Source organism: Oryza glaberrima, chromosome 9 (genome assembly GCF_000147395.1).
Source record: "Oryza glaberrima chromosome 9, OglaRS2, whole genome shotgun sequence".
Lineage (NCBI taxonomy): Eukaryota > Viridiplantae > Streptophyta > Magnoliopsida > Poales > Poaceae > Oryza > Oryza glaberrima.
The window spans coordinates 19780975-19799224 of NC_068334.1; the positions used below are offsets into that span (position 1 = coordinate 19780975).

Below are 18250 nucleotides of genomic sequence, written 5' to 3' on the forward strand. Positions count from 1 at the left end.
TTAGGTGTGCTGCACCTTAACGTACGTACACGAGTGGTTGTGCACCTTACTGGGATAGGGTATATTTCCGTATATTTTGTTTTGCTAGTGTCTACTGGCAAGAGATCATCTAAACATTTCACGTCAAATTGGCAATTCTGTGGAAGGTGAGACTATATTTTTCGGTACGACAACTAGCTGGCATTTCATGACAGAATGTTCGTGCAATTCTATGGTTGTGTTTAGTTCAGCGCAAAGTTTGGATTTTGATTGAAATTAAAGATGATGTGACTGAAAAGTTTTGTGTGTATGACAGGTTGATGTGATGGAAAAGAACTGAAGTTTGAATTCAAACTTTTGATCTAAACACAGCCTATGTTCATTTTGTGGCAATGGATTGGCAATGAATTATGGGCATGATCCCGATCCCTAAACTCTTAAACGGTACAATATTATAATAAAAGCTTCTATATGTGAATTTCTTATATAAGTATTTTATTTTTTTTCCTATTTTACAAATACTTAATTCGTCATTTGTATACTCTTATAATTATCATTTCATGCCCTAGTCGCCAAGAGTATGAGGAGTCGAAGAATTTAACTCTTTATTTGACAAATTTTGTTTAATGTAATATCTAGAGTACACACGTCTGATAGTTGTGACGACGTTGCTTAATGGCGTGACCACTGAGTACGATAAATTGGTACACCTGGTGGTGTAATCATACACGCATGGGCCGTCCAACCCAAATATTGCATGCTAAGCAATGAACTGGCGATAATGATTGATTAAAACGCAGCTGGTGACTACCCAAAGGAATTTCTGGAGTTAGAATTATTTGCGCAATTGGTGTGGATAACGATGTGCATGCGATTTTTGGGTAAGACCAGAGACGATCCCAAAGAATTTGGGGATCTCCAGGTGTCCTGCAGTCGGAATCTTTTGATGACGGAGAGCTCGGCCCCTTTTTAAAGCGTTGATATAAAGCATCATAAAACGTTTTACTCAAGCGGATGCCAAAGATAATACTACTGATATTAAGCAAAGGCTAGTGGTAACTAAAGTATTAACAATGTCATAAGCACTGGAGAAAGCATTATTCACCATTTGGCGTTCATGCTGCATAGAGAAGAAAAACAAATTGCTAAAAAACACCAAGGCAAGAAGGGCAGGAATCTCAATCCAAGCACACCTTAGCGTAAGCATCATATTGACGGTCATCTCGACCAGAATACTGGTGATGAGTTAGTTAGTGAGTAGTGACAGCAGTTGAGCACAGCTCACACAAGGAGCTTTGCAAACCATGATTAGTCCATGGCCCATTTGCCTTTGTAACAAATCTGGGGACTTTGCTCATTATCTTGGCACGGTTCTGAAACTGATAATAGATAATCTGGATCCATACACAATTATAGTACATGCAACCACCGTATCTGCTTCTTGTTGGCACTGACGCTGGCGACAAGACCATGAGCACCGTCTTATGATGCAATATTGCCGTGCCCATTTCCCCTGCACAGTGCAAAACAATCATTGCAATAGCAATACAACTTGAACAGAAACAGACTGGGATGTAGTATTCGTTGTTCTTGATGACGCAGATAAAAGGGATCAATAGGACAGTGATAACTGACCTTGTGGTAGTTAGTTCGGACTCTGAACGCCACCTTAGCATCACCAAGGCGCGGACCATGATTTGGTTGTTTCCTGGCTGTTGCACGCAGAGTGATGCTAGATAAAGAAGACCAAACCAACAATGTTGATAAATGCATTCCGTATTAACAAGAAGGATAGCATGTCAAGCTTGGATCCAGGGCATTATGATTAATCCGTACACATTTATGCATCAGTTGCTCAAATGCTCAGCCACAATCTGCAACCAGAAAACCATAACCCAGCTAAGAACTACTAGTACATGAATAACAATGTGAGAAAATAATCCAAATATTAACAGTCGGCATTCAATTGAGAAGTAGGAAAATAGGAATATTAGCATGTGACATCGTATGGTTGATCTGTAGTAAAACAGTTCATCCGATGGTCAGGTCCAAAGGAAGGGTGTTTAGCATATTACTATACAAAGTGTAATTAAACTAAAATGCATGATGTAAAATAGAAGCTGAAAGGGTCAGAACTGCATAAGCACCCCCGATAAAAGCATCACCTAGAAATGATATCCTATTACTGGACCAATTGATCTGCAAAAAAATAACTTTTACATATCCACAGTTGTTTGATCTCCAAAATCCTGCAATAAAAAACATTTCAGTTTAGATACAGTACAACAGAGAGATAGATGAGCACAAATATAGGGATATCCAATCGAATGGCTTATTTTCATTGAGTGTGTATATTATAACCTTCTGGAGTCATCAACATCAGAGTAATAGTGTGCAATGCAGTAAAATAACAGCTGCAATGTAAATAAAAGAAAATGTTGCGCCAACACATTTTTTAGGGCTCTGCACAATGCGGTAAAATGTCTGTAAGGTAAACAAAAAACAATGCTGCATTGGTGCCACAGAAATTTATTAACGGATGCAATGGGATCCACCCCCTTCTTTTTCTCCCATCCTAGAGTCAGGATATCACAACAACCAGGATGTGCAGAAGTACATCTTATCTCCCTCGATACACGGATATTAAGAAAGTAGGTCTTTATGTACTCTTCGTTTTCAACAGAAAGAAACATATAAGGTCTTGTGTGAAAATTTAGTCTAACCATACAATGATCTCAGCATGAATGAATGGACACATTTGATTAGTTAACAGCGTACCTGATAATAAGTGTGGAGTAAAGCGTTAGTCATCAAGCCTAACATGCACCTTTTGTTATGCAACCACCAGATGTCAAAATCAAATAAAGAAGCATCACTGCGATAGCTGTATACCGTGCAACATTAACATCCCTTTTGCATTTATTTTGAAGTGTACATTACATGAGCTAGCCTAAGGAGTTGCAGCATTATGTCCACTCCTGGGAAATATACAGGGTCTACAGCAAATAAGGGCCAGCAATAATTCAAAAACAAAGAACCCCATGCTACTCCAGACAAAAAGGGTCCATCTCCAGTTCCAGAGTATTCTCTTGAGCAGAGGTAGTTCTGCCTCAAGCTTTAGTGATGCGGCATAGATCTCTGGGATGCCTGCACCAGGACTAAATTCAGCTCGTTGTTCAAGAATTATCCTTATTCCCATTACTGGTTCTGAAGCCTCTGTAATGCCCCTCATTTTTAGTCTTATGACCTGAGATTCTGAGGAATAGCCAGACAAAAGAGACACGCTTCGCAGAAAAGTTTCTATGAAGTGCATATGGGCACTCTTAAACTTTAGCATGCATGGTTGACTTGAGGTAGAGATCACTTTGCCGTCTGCTGATAGAAATTCTGCTCTTACCTAAACTCAATGAAAGAAGGGAAATCAGATTGAAAATAGAGACATGCTAAACACGATGTTACTAAAAAAAGGGTATCTAATATGAAAGACCAAAAAGTATGCGTATGAAACATTTATAATATCTCAACTCAAAATAATTAAAGAAAACTTAAACTGGGTATATGCTCCCTTGACATGCTACAGCAGGGAAATTATATGTTCCGTCATGATATTGGACCTTTGAGCTACAGAATGAAAGTTAACATAACTCTCTCATTGATAACCATATTGTCCCGCTACGCAACCTTATGGACAGAAAAGTTTCCTCTATCAATGCCTTATTAGCCATGTTGCTAGTGTAACACATGTCTGCATAAAGCTCACTCAATTACCCAACAATTAGCATTTGCAGCATAACGCAGTGACACCACATGCACCACACCTATCATGCTCAAGATTCATCTGTATGGCAAAGTTTTTTTTGTGTTAGATATCAACATTTTAGAGTAGGTGTCACATGTCCACCAGATTCCTTTGAGACCCATATTATACTAGAAGTAAGATTGTATCTTTTCTAGTGTATAATTTGTTTTGCTATTGGTCTCTCAAAAAAAATTTCTATTGGCATGTCTTAAATTGATACAGTAATAAGTTGAGGGAAAAAACAGTATAACTATCATGCTTTATAGATGTCCTTTTGTGTTCCTAAAAATATTTAGGTTGTCATAAGAAAACTACGGCTGAGTGAAATAGTGAAAACTCAAAACATAATGTCCCCTGTTGAGAACCGATTCTACAGAACAACACATAAGCCTTTTAATCCTGCTAACTTTTCACTAAACATTTCAAATCTTCAAATTATATAACATCTCAGTGCACAACTGAGTTAACAGTTGGTATCTTCTCATTTGTGAAGTATGCTCAGGGACTATGTCATAAATTTTTACAGTTTAGAATGTTAATATGGGTTTCTAACAACATTTACTCGACACTGCTTCAATCGAATATCATTTTCCCTTTTATCAAAGGAATGACCAATGCAAAATCAATCTGACAAGGACAAACAGCAAAATGTACCTGGAAAACTCCAAGCCTCCGGTTGTAATCCGATTCAGGCAGCGTCAGGAACACCTCGAGCTGCATCCGCTGATTCGGCGGCACCAACCGCTGTACAGGAACAAATGCCACGGGGCTCGGTTTGGTGTAATCAAAATTCAGGGTCTCAGTAACCTGAATGGGCTCCTCCACAACTTTCCCCACCAAGAGCCCTCCTCCGAGGAACGCCATAACCAGAATCGAGCACAGAACAACGCAGACGTACACCGCCCAGAGCGACCCCCACGCCAGCCTCGCCACCATGCGCCCCACCCCTTCCCCGCCGCCGAGACGCGCGGCCGCGGCGCCCGTGGCGTGCCCAGCCACCTCGAGCGCCCACCCCCTCGCTCGCCGCACCAATCCGAGAGGGTCCGTCACGAGGAGGAACCACCATTGCAGCAGCCGAATCGGGAACGTGAGGCAGCTGATGAGCGCGCTGACTTGGAACACCACCGCCTTGATGACGAGCATGGCGAGGGACTCGAGAATGCCCGGCGGCGGAGGCGTCGGCGTCGGTGCCGGTGCCGGTGCCGGATTTAGCTTCGCGTCCCTCGCCTCCACCTCCCCCTCCACCGCCGCCTCCGCCGCATCCTCCTCGTCTTCCTCCTCGGGAGGCGGGGGAGGACGGTGTGAGCTTGTCTCCTCGGAGTCGGGCTTGACGGCCTCGTCGACGACAGTGATGGTGGATGAATCAGAGAACGTAGGTGATGCGGCGGTGTCGTCCTCGTGCTGCTTCAGACTCCATCCGCGGCGCGGGCGGCGGCGGCGGAGGGTGGAGGAGGAAGGGGTGTGAGGAGGAGAGGGTGGGGAAGGGAGGGAGTCGAGGGCGTCGAAGAAGGAGTCGTCGGAGTCGAGGGAGGTGGAGGCGGCGGCGGCGGCCGGCTCGTCTGCTTCCATGGCCGGGGAATCGGAGGGATGGTCGTCGTCGGAGCATGGGGAGGAAGAGGATTCCGTGGGAAGGGGAAGAGGAATTGTGAACGGTGGGAGAAGAGAGAGACGATGGGCGGGGTATTTTTCAGTTACACCCTTGTTCTTAGCATCTATTTCTTCAGGTAGTATAACAAGACAGGAATTTTTGGACGAAATTCAACCGCATGGTGCTATCTGTAATTTTCGGGAGGATGCAGGGGGTTATTCGTGATGATCCATGAATCCTCCCACGTGGCCACGTCCGGTGTTGTGTTTGTTGCCACGCTAACGCAACCCGTACCTTCGCTGGGCCAGCCGTTCCTCGTGTAAGGAGCCCAAGGTGTTGGCCTACTACACAAGGAGCCCGTCCACTCCGTGCTTGTTGCGTTTTGGGCCTGGCCCAATATTGCAAACGACGTTAGCGGGCTTCATCGCCTGGACGCCTTGTGCGATGAAGCCAACTACTCCCTCCGTTCCTTTCACAGTGTAAGTTATTCTAGCATTTCTCATATTCATATTGATATTAATGAATATGTCTAGATTAATTAACATCAATATGAATATGAGAAATGCTAGAATGACTTACATTGTAAAACGAAGAAAGTAGCCAATTAGGGACCGTGGGTTCTTAGGGTGTGTTCATTAAATACAACAAAAATTAACCTATTATGGTTTGGTATAATATTTAAGACATGTTTAGATTGCTACTTTCTTAAAATTTGATAACAGTAAAACCTGGTAAATATAAAAATGATGGTGAAGTGAATAAGCACTTACGGTCCATGATCATGTGCACTTGAAGTGACGTGATATTTTTATTTAATATATGTGGGCTCAACAAAATATGGATCCACATGTTAATAATAAGATTGTGACTTCGAAGTCTGAGGAGCCTAACCACTATTCCGATGGTAGTAATATCTGCTTCAATTAGCTTTGCAGCAATGACTTTCATATGTAACATCTGGTTGGGATGCAAGTAAATAGTCATTTATTATTTTCTTTTACGGGAAAATAGTAGAAGAGGCTCATACTGTAAATATATTAACATGAGAGGTTTAATTACATGAGAGTTTATAGAGGGAGGAGGTATGCCCTATACAAAATTAGCCATTTACTAATTTGCAAATATAAAGGGCATGCCATATACAAGATGAGTTGATGAACATGTTATAGCTACTAACTTTTTTCCTTGTGTCATTTAACCGTTTTATGAATATTACGAGCATCGTGATAAAAAGAACACGACACAACTCTAAAGTCTAAACTGCAACAATTCATTAATATGTGAACTTTAGTAATGATGACACTACATAAATAGAAATGCCTGCAAACATCGTTATATGTAGTTTTTTTTTTCTCAAAACAAGGTAGAATACAAAATCTATCAAACAAAAAAACAGAGACACTACTTACATGTCTTGGAATTTTGTAGTAGTTATGAGAATTCAAACACTACTACAAAGACCGACCAACTCCTGCACTACAAAAGCATATAGACGAGTATTTAGTCAACAAACAATTATTATATCTTCTACACAAGCTAGACAAGACCATAACACAATTTAAATTGTTCGTTTATAACAATATAAATGTTACTCACAATACACACTTCTCGTGCTGTCTATCTTTCCCTACTTAAAAAAGACAAACTATTTATCTATGAAAAAAGGCACAAAACTAACACATGGTTAATATGCATTTTGCATGGATATAATTATTTTTATTTATGTATCTAAATTTAGTATCACCAGAACCGATAGAAAAAAAGGAAGACGTGTAGAGAAATTAAAATGCTACTAATAAAATTATAGATAAGGTTTCTTTAAGTTGCACCACAAAACGATGGAACATGTGACTGCTAGAAGTAGAGTGCCAAGATTTGTGCAGAATTCTGCCAAGAATTTCCCCCCGTTGGCACGGGCCTCCCATTAATTGCAACCCCCGCACTCCAAAACGGCAAACAGCCGGGCAGCCAGCCAGCCATCCGGATCTATCCCAAAAACAAAACAACGCACACGCGCCCGCACACTATCCGGGCCACCGCATCGAGGGGGAAAAAAAACGAGAGAGGAAAAAAAAAGAAAAAAAACAAGGGGAGAAAAAAACCCTCCCCGTGTTCTCCGATCGGCGGCGAGGCGAGGCGAGGGCGGCGGAGATGAGGGGGGCGAAGCGGCCGCTCGGCGCGGTGATGGCGTGGGTGCGGCGGCAGCCGCCCAAGGTGAAGGCCTTCCTGGCCGTCGTCACCGGCATGGCCGCGCTCGTCTTCATCCGGTTCATCGTCCACGACCACGACAACCTCTTCGTCGCCGCGGAGGCCGCGCACGCGCTCGGCATCGCCGTGCTCATCTACAAGCTCACCAAGGAGAAGACCTGCGCCGGTTCGCCCCCCCCCCCTCTCGGCTCACGTGTACGGTGTTGCCAGTTCCGTCGCGCGCGCGTGCGCGCGCGCGTCGATCCGTCGAGATCGCCGGATCCGCAACCGCGTAGCTCCGGAGTAGGATCTGTTTGTGGATTTTTGTGTTTCGTCTCGTCGACCGTGAAGTCGTTTCTGGGAGAATTGGCGGTCTTGCTAAGGCGAACATCTAGGAGGCGATGGGCTCTGCATGTTCTGAAATTCACTCGATCTGTTTGATTTCTGAGGCTCCTTCCTGTTTTTGTCGGAAAATGTTTCTGACAGTTCACGCTTAGTTGTGATTTTCCGCGAGCAGATTTGTATGGAGCGGGAGATACACGTATCACTGTGATGTTATAGGGTTTTGGGTACGGGAGAAATAGTTAATTGCTGATCTGCAGGTTGTGCCATCTTATGAAGCAGTGATAGTTGATTAATTCATTAGGAGATTTGGCTGCACGATGCTTTCACATGGCTGGGTAATAAGCTATATAGTCCTCTTGCGGAGGATGGTGCAGTTTGTTGAGAATTAACCAAGGAACCCGGTGTATTGTTTACCCTGTCCTGTTTTAGAAACAGACTGTAGGTATAGTCATTTAGAGAAACCAGCTATACCTATTCCTATATTTGTGCAAGGTTTCTGGAACAGAATTTTTACATTCATTTCTGGTTGCAACGGGTTGCAAACCCAGGTACCATTTTGCAATGAGTAGCATATGCCACTGAATGTGTGAATCATTACCGATACATATAAGCATATTTTTTTTTAAAATTTCTTTATGATTTCATTCCATGATTATGCCCTCAGTGCTATCTGATCATCCGATTAATCATGATTAATCATCCTGATCGGTCCCCTGACTCCGATCAGGGACATTCATTCGATCAGTTCGATCAGAAATCTGATTGTCCAATTAATCGTTGATCAGGCACGATTAATCGTCCGATCAGAGCACCTATTGATCACTTTTTGAAAACGTCTTAGGGTTTAGTACATGTGAATATGTGCTACTACTGCTGGTTGCTTTATATTGTGATTGCTTTATACTAGGGCAAGTAAGTGACTATCTTGCCATCAATTATTAGTACTATGATTGTTTTATTAGTACTGGTATACATAGTACTGATCAGGTCGATTAATCGAGGCTGATCGACGATTAATCATCCTGATCAGTCCCTTGGCGATCAGGATCGATCAGCGATCAGATAACATTGATGCCCTGTCCTGTCCTGTTTTAGAAACTGGTTGTGGGTAAAGTCATTTAGAGATAGATGTATAGTTTTGTTTTGATTACTGTAAGATTGAGTTGGTTTGTTTGGAGCAATATTTTGTGCTTTGGCTGGAATAGAATAGTACTTCCTCCTTTTCTTTTTGTTTGACGTTGGAGCTCAAAATTGAACTAACCAACATCAAACATTTGGAAATGGAGGGACTAGTATGTTACCATTCTTTTATTAGAGAAACCAGCTATTTCTATATTTGGGCAAGGTTTCTGGAGCAGAATGTTTCCATTCATTTCTTGGTTGCAATAGGTTGCAACCCAAAGTACCGTTTCATAGTTTTGTTTTGAACAAGAGAAGTGACTAATGAGTTGCATGCCACTGTATGCTCGACGATACAGAGAAGCATATGTTTGTTATAGCTTCTTTATGATTTCATTCCATGATTATGTGATTTATTTTTTCTGTATTAATGCACGGATAACTAAGAATATTAAAAGCTCGGTTATGATCGTATCTCTTGCAGGACTATCCCTCAAGTCTCAGGATTTAACTGCGTTGTTTCTAGCTGTTAGACTATACTGCAGCTTCGTTATGGAGTATGACATCCATACTGTGCTAGATACTGCTACACTTGCAGCTACACTTTTTGTAATCTACATGATCCGGTTCAAATTGAGACCAACTTATATGGTGGACAAGGACAATTTTGCATTGTACTATGTGGTAAGAACCACTGAACTTCTATTACATATAACATACATGTTTAGGTTGATAAGCATAATCTGGCCGGGGTGATGGTCTTACAAAATTATATTGTAGTTTGACAGACTAATATGAAACTTCTCATAAGTTTCTAGATCACCATTTCGTTTTTGCTTTTTCTAGATAATGATAGCTCTATTTCTCAGGATTTCTGATATGTGAGTTATGTGGTGAGTTTACCAAACTAACTGGCACTTTGATTTTGTTGTAGTTATTGGCTCATTAAGTATTTATCTATAAGTAGTTGTTGTTTCGCATTCTGACGACTCAACAAAATACAAACGTTAAGAGGAAGTATCACTCTGGTTGTCTTGTGCCGCATAAACTGCTGAAGACGTGATGTACTTATGTGAAACCATGTAGATATCAGTCAGTAATGGGTCTGTAGAAGTGTTATCACTTTATTTATTACTCACTGAAAATGCTGAACCCATAATGTGTGCCAAACTGTTTTGCTTGTGAAGTCAGCTGTAATGCTCATAAATCTCTTAGTTAAAATGGATGCTTACTTATCGGGTTCTTTTATTTATTACTTTTTTGAAGGTGGTACCTTGTGCTGTGCTAGCACTGCTTATTCATCCTTCAACATCTCATAACATTGTGAACCGTATCAGCTGGGCATTTTGTGTTTACTTGGAAGCTGTCTCAGTTCTACCACAGCTGCGTTTGATGCAAAACACAAAGGTAAATAGCATGCATTTTCCTTGACTGCAGGGGCGAAGTTTCCTGAATATGTTTTCCATCTTTTGCAGATTGTTGAGCCGTTCACAGCACACTATGTGTTTGCATTGGGAGTTGCAAGGTTTCTTAGCTGTGCACACTGGGTTCTTCAGGTTCGTCTTCTAAACAAACCCCAAGCTTACTTTTATATGTGTTCCCCTGTTTATTGATTTTGTCATTACTTTCTTTGTTTCTTCTGTACCATACCCAGCGCACAGAATCCCAACACTTAATTTACAATAATGTTTTTTTTTTGAGGTTTGGCATTTCTTATCTGTTTTATGGTAGCCGTTCTACTTTGATAAATGACCTTATTATGTTAGTTTTCTCAACTCATGTACTTTAGAGGTATCATCAATGAACAACCTGGTCATGATGCTTCCTTGTTTACCTTGATTTGTTTTTTCTAGTATAATTGCATCATCTTAAAAGCTCTTTTTTTAATGGTTAAGGACATCTTGGGGAAATTTCTGTACTTGTTCATTCAATAGTTGTTACTCATGGGTTTTCAGAAACAAAAAACTATCCACAATGTTGAATTTGACACTTTATATATGCATGGAATTTATGTTAATTTAAAGACAACAAATTCATCCTGCAGGTATTGGATACTCGTGGTCGATTGTTGACTGCTCTGGGCTATGGCTTGTGGCCATCTATGGTGCTTCTGTCGGAAATCGTGCAGACATTCATCCTTGCTGATTTCTGCTACTACTATGTGAAGAGGTACATTTAGGGTCACTAGTTTAACTATTTAATTTGATTGTGAACTTCATCTAATGCATGTTTGCTGGGTGCAGTTTGGTCGGTGGGCAGCTGGTGCTACGGCTTCCATCTGGGGTGGTGTAAGAACTGTAGAAGGATACAAAACTTCCAGCTTCACCCATTTTTATGTACTCTGAATAACAGTTATGTTCTAGTGTCCGACCTTCTGTGTCTCTTACCAAGACTGAGACCGGAGCCTTTTTTTTACTTGATATTTTGAGGTATAACTATTAATGACAGAAGTGCACTAGAGTCTTCTTAAACATAGGTCGTTGAATGACTGTTTATAGTTGCGAATGTGCTGATACTTTGGTTCAATTTAGCTTCTGGGTACATTGTTGTCGTGATTTTACAATGGGAAGTTGGCGTGTGAACTGATGATGGTGTCTTTTGATTATGTTCGTGTTTGCAATGTGGTATTCCAGTCCTGGTAAAATGAGCCATGGTCTTCAGGCCCCATTTTTAATTACAACAATTTTGTAGTAGGAACTATATTGCTTACCGGGCAAAGCTACAGAGCGATTCTTGTGGTACGAATTTTTGTTTGCAGAGAAGTTTCATAAAGATCGCCTAGTCGTGTTACATTGAACATGTGGGGATCGTCAAAGCCGCCCCGTGCTAGTCCACTCAACATATTGTACGCACTGGTTTACTGACTGGTTATGTGCATACGCTACGTTATCTGGTTGAATTTAGGGAGTTTATCAGTTGCCTCATGCTTAGTAGCTTGCATCTCACATCAGTTTCGTGTGCAAATCCTTTTGTTTGTTGACCAAACCAGAATACGGCCGGGCCTGAGAACTAGCGAAAAGAAAAGTTGACGACGACCCTGCTTGTGTCTTGCCAGTTCATTTTGAAAAGCTGACTGGGATTAAGTTTCATCAAACACGCTTGCATTATTTGGTCCCCATTGTTAAAGGTTTACCTTCTTTGCTTCCGCAGGAACGCTCTGTAGCCGTATTCTACAGACAACTTATCAGAAAAGGAGTTATCTATCCAACAAGGCAAAATTTGCTATAGGGCACCAAAAAATTACGGTTTTTGCTATGAGACATTCGAAGATCGTGAATCTTTTCGTGGACACTGTAAAAAAGTGGACACTCCTCCCATTATTTTATTATTTCCAGTCAAAATGGAGAGAGAAAGAGTTATGTAAGTACCAAAATGCCCCTGCTCTCTCTTCTTCTCTTTTCCCCTTTTTCTTCCTCGCGCTTAGTACTGAGCCGAGCAGACGCGGGACGCGCGCAGCCAACGCTGCCGGCTTGAGCCGGGACGGCTCGGCCACGGCGGGGCGGCGGCGCATCGCCGGGGTTCACCGCCGACGGCGACGACGCATGGCGGCATCCCGGCGCACGGCATGGCGATGCACGGTGGCACCGAGCTCTCAGGGAGCTCGGCGGCGGCACAATGGCGACTGGTCCGGCAGGGATACGGTGGCGCGTGCCTCAAATCGAGGGTGCCGCGGAGGGGTGGTGCATGCCGCCGGACCAGTTGATGGTGATGTCAGAGTCGCCGTCGACGAGCGATAGCGATGATGTCGACGTCCTCGACTTGCAGGACGTGCTCCAGCGATTCGGGTTTCATACCATCTGTATGGTGGCGTTCGGGCACGACCTGCCCTGCCTCGCCGACGGCGGGGTCATGGAGGATGCCAGGTCGGATTTCATGCACTCCTTCGGCGAGGCGCAGAACCTTGTCGTCGGACGCTTCTTTGATCTCATCGAGGTCTCCTGGAAGATCAAGAAGTGGCTCAACGTCGGCACCATACGCCGTCTGAGGAAGGCCATCGCCGACGTCCACACCTTCGCCATGGACATCGTCCGCGCCCGGCGCCAGAGCGCGTCCGTGCAAGACAGAGACGACGTCCTGTCAAGGTTTGTGGCGAGTGACGAGCACAGTGACGAGGTCCTCCGCGACATCGTCCTCAGCTTCCTCATCGTCGGCCGTGACACGACGGCGTCGGGGCTGAGCTGGTTCTTCTGTCTCTTGTCGTCCCGGCCGGACGTCGTGGCGCGCATCGCCGACGAGGTCCGCGCGGTAAGGAAGCCGACCGACACACGCCTCGGCGAGCCGTTTCGGTTCGATGCGCTCTGGGAGATGCACTACCTCCATGCCGCACTCACGGAGTCGATGCGGTTGTACCCGCCGGCGTCAGTCGTGCGCGGCGGACGACACACTCCCCGACGGCACGCTCGTCCGCGCCGGTTGGTCCGTGACGTACAGCGCACACGCCATCGGGCGAGGACTGCTTGGAGTACAGGCCGGAGCGGTGGCTCGGCGAGGATGGCGTGTTCCAGCCGGCGAGCCAGAGAAAGAGAGATGCCGGCGAGCCAGAGAAAGAGAGATTGACAAGTGAGCCCGTGGGCATAATTTTTTCAGTAGAAGATCTTGCCATACTCCTTCTTCATGACATAACCTAAATAACCGTTTTCTTAGCAAACACTTGCTCTGTAATTCCAGATTCTGAATGTCAAGGCCGCCGCACTCCTTTAGCTTGCATGGAACACTCCATTGGTGTTTACCCCTTGCCCCGTACCCACAGGTCCCACATCCATGCGTACCACCATATGTCCCCTTCCCCTCTCCTCTAGTGATGGCAATCGGCGCTTTACCTCTTGCATTTTCGTACTAATTATCGAGGCTTCCATGGCTAAATATTAGATCAAATAGGCCCAAACCAGTGCATCCTCGAATGCATGTTGGACTTAAGACGAGCAATCATGGAGGAAGTCTAATGGTAAGAGAGGTAAAAAAGAGGTAAGGGTTTGTTAGGTTCAAAATTTTTGGCCTAACAAAATTACCTTGCAACTGTTGGCGCTACCAAGTTTTGGTAGCATAGAATTTCCAATTACTATAGGAAAAAAATTAGTAGCATACCAAACATTTGTCGATATAAAAATTAGCTTCAATCCAAATAATCTCACAGTTTATTTTTTCTTTTACATGAAAAGATGGAAAAAGACCATCATCATCATATAATAGAGTAAGCTAGAGCAGTACTCTCTCTGTCCCCATAGAAAACAACCTAGTACCGATATGACACATCTTAAATTTATAGTACTGCAATATGTCACAATTGGTTCTATATTCGTTTTTTATAGGACGGATGGAGTTCAGTTAAACAGGTGGAAGGAGAAAGCTCTCGAGGACAGTTCGCGTTTGCGCCATTAGCATATTGGCCCTCCATCGATGGAACTCATAAAGCAAGATTATCATAGGAATGATCAACTATGAAGGCCACGGCCACAAGCACGGCTAACGCTCCATTCAAGTAGTTGTTTTCGCGGAAGAAAAGGCCAGCCACGCATAAGAACAGCACACCGAGGACGAACAAAAACGCCACATAACCGATGTTCCCCTTGGTCGACCCGACGTATTGGTAGGTCGCGTGAACCTCGGCGATGGCCGCCGCGATCCTGTCGACGTCGCCCTCGCCCAGTCGCTGCGACGCCAGCAGCCTCGGCCGCCACTCCGGCGGCATTGCTCCCGCCGCGAACGCCGCGTCGATCTCATCCTTGATGTTGCTAGTGCCGCTGCTGCTGTTGCTCATGGTGATCGATGCCGCTGAACTGAATTGCTGATGAATGGATATGATGGTTTTGCATGTATCAATCGATTGTCTTCTTTCTGCGTCCCTGCGTACTATTCTTTCCTTCCAGGCAGATTTTGTTGCGATACCTCCGCCTAGGGCAAATTTATAACGCGTGCTGCCATATTCAACTCGGAATATTCGTGCAAAAGAAAAAATCCAACTCGGAATAGTTGTTGCAACTAAAAAAGGTTACAGTACGTACTACCGTGAATCCGAGCCCGGTTGCCGTTTACGCAATGGGCCCATCGTTCTCCCTTGACTAGTTGCTGAGTCTGAATCATATCTTTGAACCGCACAATACTCACGACCCCCCCAACTATTAAACGGTGCAATTTAATTCCTAGACGTTTTTGAGGGGTGATTTTTGCTAACGTGACGTCATGTGAGATCCACATGTCATCATTTTATTCTCCTTCCCTTCTTCCTCCTCCCTCTCTCTCTCTCCCCTCTCCCTCTCTCTTTCTCTCCCCTTTCTCTTCCCCTTAGTCCGTCTACGGGGAGTGGGGAGTAGGGAGCGGGGGCTGGAGCGCCGACGGAGGAGGTGCAGGAGATTCCAGGGCGATGATGGCGTGGGCGGTGACGGTACCAGAGCTGGTTGTGGGCACAAAGCCACAAAGGCGGTGGACGAGGTCGACACGCCAGCGGAGGTGGAGCAGGATGGTGGCCACTATGGCAAAGAGGGAGGAAGTTGGCGCATGAGAGGGTGGCAAGGTGATGGCGAAACGGTCTAGTGGCCCGAGGTGACACGGGCAACGGGATCGTGGCAGAGTCGGCAGTTACTCTGTCACGGGGGATCAAACCCAACCCAACTACGTGGATGAAGCCAGCGTGTGTCGAGGGTCGAGCTCCCCCGTGATGATTGGCCGACAGCGTGACACCGGCACAGTGTGTGTCGAAGGCTTTCGATGGTGGTGGTAGCGGAGTGTGCAGGAGTTTAGTTCTTGGGAGGGGTGAAAATTTGGGCGAAAGCTCTACCTTCGGGCCGGCAACAACGACGCATGTGGGTGCCGCTTTCCTTTTGGGGTGTTGCTGCATTTTCTTGTCTCTCCCAATTACTTTCTTCAGGTGAGAACCTTGTCCTGGCTCCCCGGGACAAGCAGCGGAGGCGCTCTTGTTGTCGTTCCCTTCTTAGAGGCATCGTCTTGAAGATCTCCTGTTTCGCTCTTGCAGCGGGTATTGTTGTAGACGCGTGGTGCGGTTGTTTTTTTTTCTTTTTTCCTGACTATAGTCTTCCAGACTATAAACTTGTATTTTTCTCTTGCTATATCAATACTTGAAACTTGTCCTGTCTTATACTGTTCGTTTCGAAAAAGAAAGAGAGTTTTCAATATCGAGGTGAAGGACAGCGTAGTGCAATTTTATCCTCCTCTCCATTTACACATGGTCGAGTACGCGAAGCGAGAGCCAGGCCATCGCTCCATGCTAGCGTCTGATTGATACCTTCTCCCTCGCTAGCAGGTGTTCGATGGGGAAAAATATTTGGTGGAGACCGGCTGCAAACAGCTCCTGTGCAACCCCACCCCCCGATGATTGCCATGTGGACTCCCGTAGGATCGGACGTCTCGCTCGTTACATCTTCCGGTGCAATACAAATAGTATGGATCTGTAGGGTTTCTCTTACCGTCGGAGGTGGAGTTACCGCACTCTGGCGATTAGCATAGTTACCGTATGGTAACCACGATAACCGTGGCAAACCGTATAGAATTTATCAAAAAATTAAATTAGTTTATAAATTTATTTGATGTTAATGGGTTATCACGGTTTTATTTTGTTGTGCCCCGACGGTAGGCGTGATTATTTTTTGTAGGCGTGATTATCGTGTGGGTACCACTGGTTTTGTAAACCTCGGTGTGTATGAGCCTCGCTTGACTCGGCTCACGAGCTCAAATCCATCGCTGATCGGTATCTCTCCTCTGTAGCCGTAGCTACAGCCGCCGCCTCTCTTGTCAACGTCTACTGTGTCTCGTCCGCCGCTGCAGCCTTTCTCTTCTCTCGTCCGTCATCCGCTTGGCGGCGATGGCGAGCGCGAACACCTCTCGTTGGTTCAGGTTCACACCTTGTTGACAATGGACACCACCCACTATACTGCAGCAGGTCACCACCCATGCTATTGCCAGCGGGAGATTTGCCAGTTCAGAGCTTGAGGATGATGATGCCCATGCTGTACTGTAAACGTCAGTCTTGGCACACTCGCCTTCTTGAGACTGCACGTCATGCCATCCGAAAATGTTAGTGGCACTATCATTGCCATCCGAAAATGTTAGTGGCATTAGATTTTTGGGTGCATGCAAAACGAGATAAACCATTAACGTATGATTAATTGAGTTTTAATTATTACAAGAAGGTGGATTTATTTGGTATTTTAAAGCAACTTCTATATAGAAAGTTTTCGTATTAAATGTGCCTTCTAGTAATTTGAAAAGCGTGCTAACGAAAACCAAGATAGAATTTACATATTTATTAAAAAAGAACAGGACCAAGTATGCAGAATTTTTTTTGGGAATATACAAGAAACACATCTTTGTATTAAGAGAAATAAAGGTTATTTACAAACTGAACAAACGAAAACTTGAAGCGGGACGGGATACCTGAGAGGTACAACAAAGGACTTGAAGCTATAATCTCACAAACGATGGTGACGGCCTAGGGACTTCTGAAACTAGAGACCAAGCGCCAGCATTGCCACCCTGGCCAGGCGCCATAACTCTGCTTCTACAGCCATAGCTTTCGCTACTTCCGCCCAGGGCCGCTGCTGGAGATTGAACACCCGACTCTTTATTTCCTTCCAGATCATCCAGGTGACCAGCGTTGCAATAGTATGAAATCCCCATCAGAGATCCTTCGCGACTTTCTTCTTACTTTCCTACTGGTGCAAAGCCATTGATGGAAGGAGGCAGGCCGACTGACTAACCACCCTAAGAACCCACCATCAGAGGTGTCGGGATTCCGGGCAAGCGACCAAGATGTGATCTATTCTCTTCATGTTGGTCGCATAGAACACAACGGATGGGGTGGGGGAGCCCCCAACGGAGTAGACGATCAGCAATCCATCATCTATTCATCATATTTTCAGTTCATATAGATGCATGAACCCCAAGAGATGTACTTTGAGTGTGGAGCAAATTTGTTTAGAGCCAGAAAGCATAATAATGCCAGCAAAGCACTGCTGTTAAACAAAAGTCTGCCATTTAATTTACCATTTTTTCACATGTGTTGATCTAATTAAAAACTGCGTTAATTCCTTTAACTGAGCATGAAACTCTATTACTGAAATGTGTGCACTGACCAAGTAACCATGAAGAAATGATATGCTCAATTTAGTAATTGCTATGGGATATGTTTATTCTTATGGCTAAATAAAATATACCAGTCTCCTAAATTGTTAGATGTATCAAATCTACATCATGAAAGGTTAAATCAATATTAGCATTGT

At 44.3% G+C, this 18250-nt stretch overlaps 3 protein-coding genes across 3 annotated transcripts; 2 read left to right on the forward strand and 1 right to left on the reverse strand.

Annotated features, from left to right (window-relative positions):
* Window positions 1–2868: 2868 nt before the first annotated feature.
* Window positions 2869–5487, reverse strand: LOC127785469 (seipin-2-like). The gene is made up of 2 exons (XM_052312925.1): window positions 4433–5487; window positions 2869–3376 (listed from the first exon to the last, which is right to left on the reverse strand). Exons 1-2 carry the CDS (start codon window positions 5345–5347, stop codon window positions 2930–2932), a joined length of 1362 nt encoding a protein of 453 aa, XP_052168885.1. The 5' UTR covers window positions 5348–5487; the 3' UTR covers window positions 2869–2929.
* A 1856-nt stretch (window positions 5488–7343) lies between these two features.
* On the forward strand, window positions 7344–11626 carry LOC127784886 (uncharacterized). Its single transcript, XM_052312301.1, has 6 exons — window positions 7344–7740; window positions 9502–9701; window positions 10284–10424; window positions 10493–10573; window positions 11062–11186; window positions 11261–11626. Exons 1-6 carry the CDS (start codon window positions 7518–7520, stop codon window positions 11307–11309), a joined length of 819 nt encoding a protein of 272 aa, XP_052168261.1. The 5' UTR covers window positions 7344–7517; the 3' UTR covers window positions 11310–11626.
* Window positions 11627–12632: 1006 nt separating this feature from the next.
* On the forward strand, window positions 12633–13718 carry LOC127783829 (cytochrome P450 CYP94D108-like). Its single transcript, XM_052310981.1, has 2 exons — window positions 12633–13382; window positions 13686–13718. The coding sequence occupies exons 1-2, from the start codon at window positions 12633–12635 to the stop codon at window positions 13716–13718; spliced, it is 783 nt and encodes a 260-aa protein (XP_052166941.1).
* Window positions 13719–18250: the final 4532 nt, after the last annotated feature.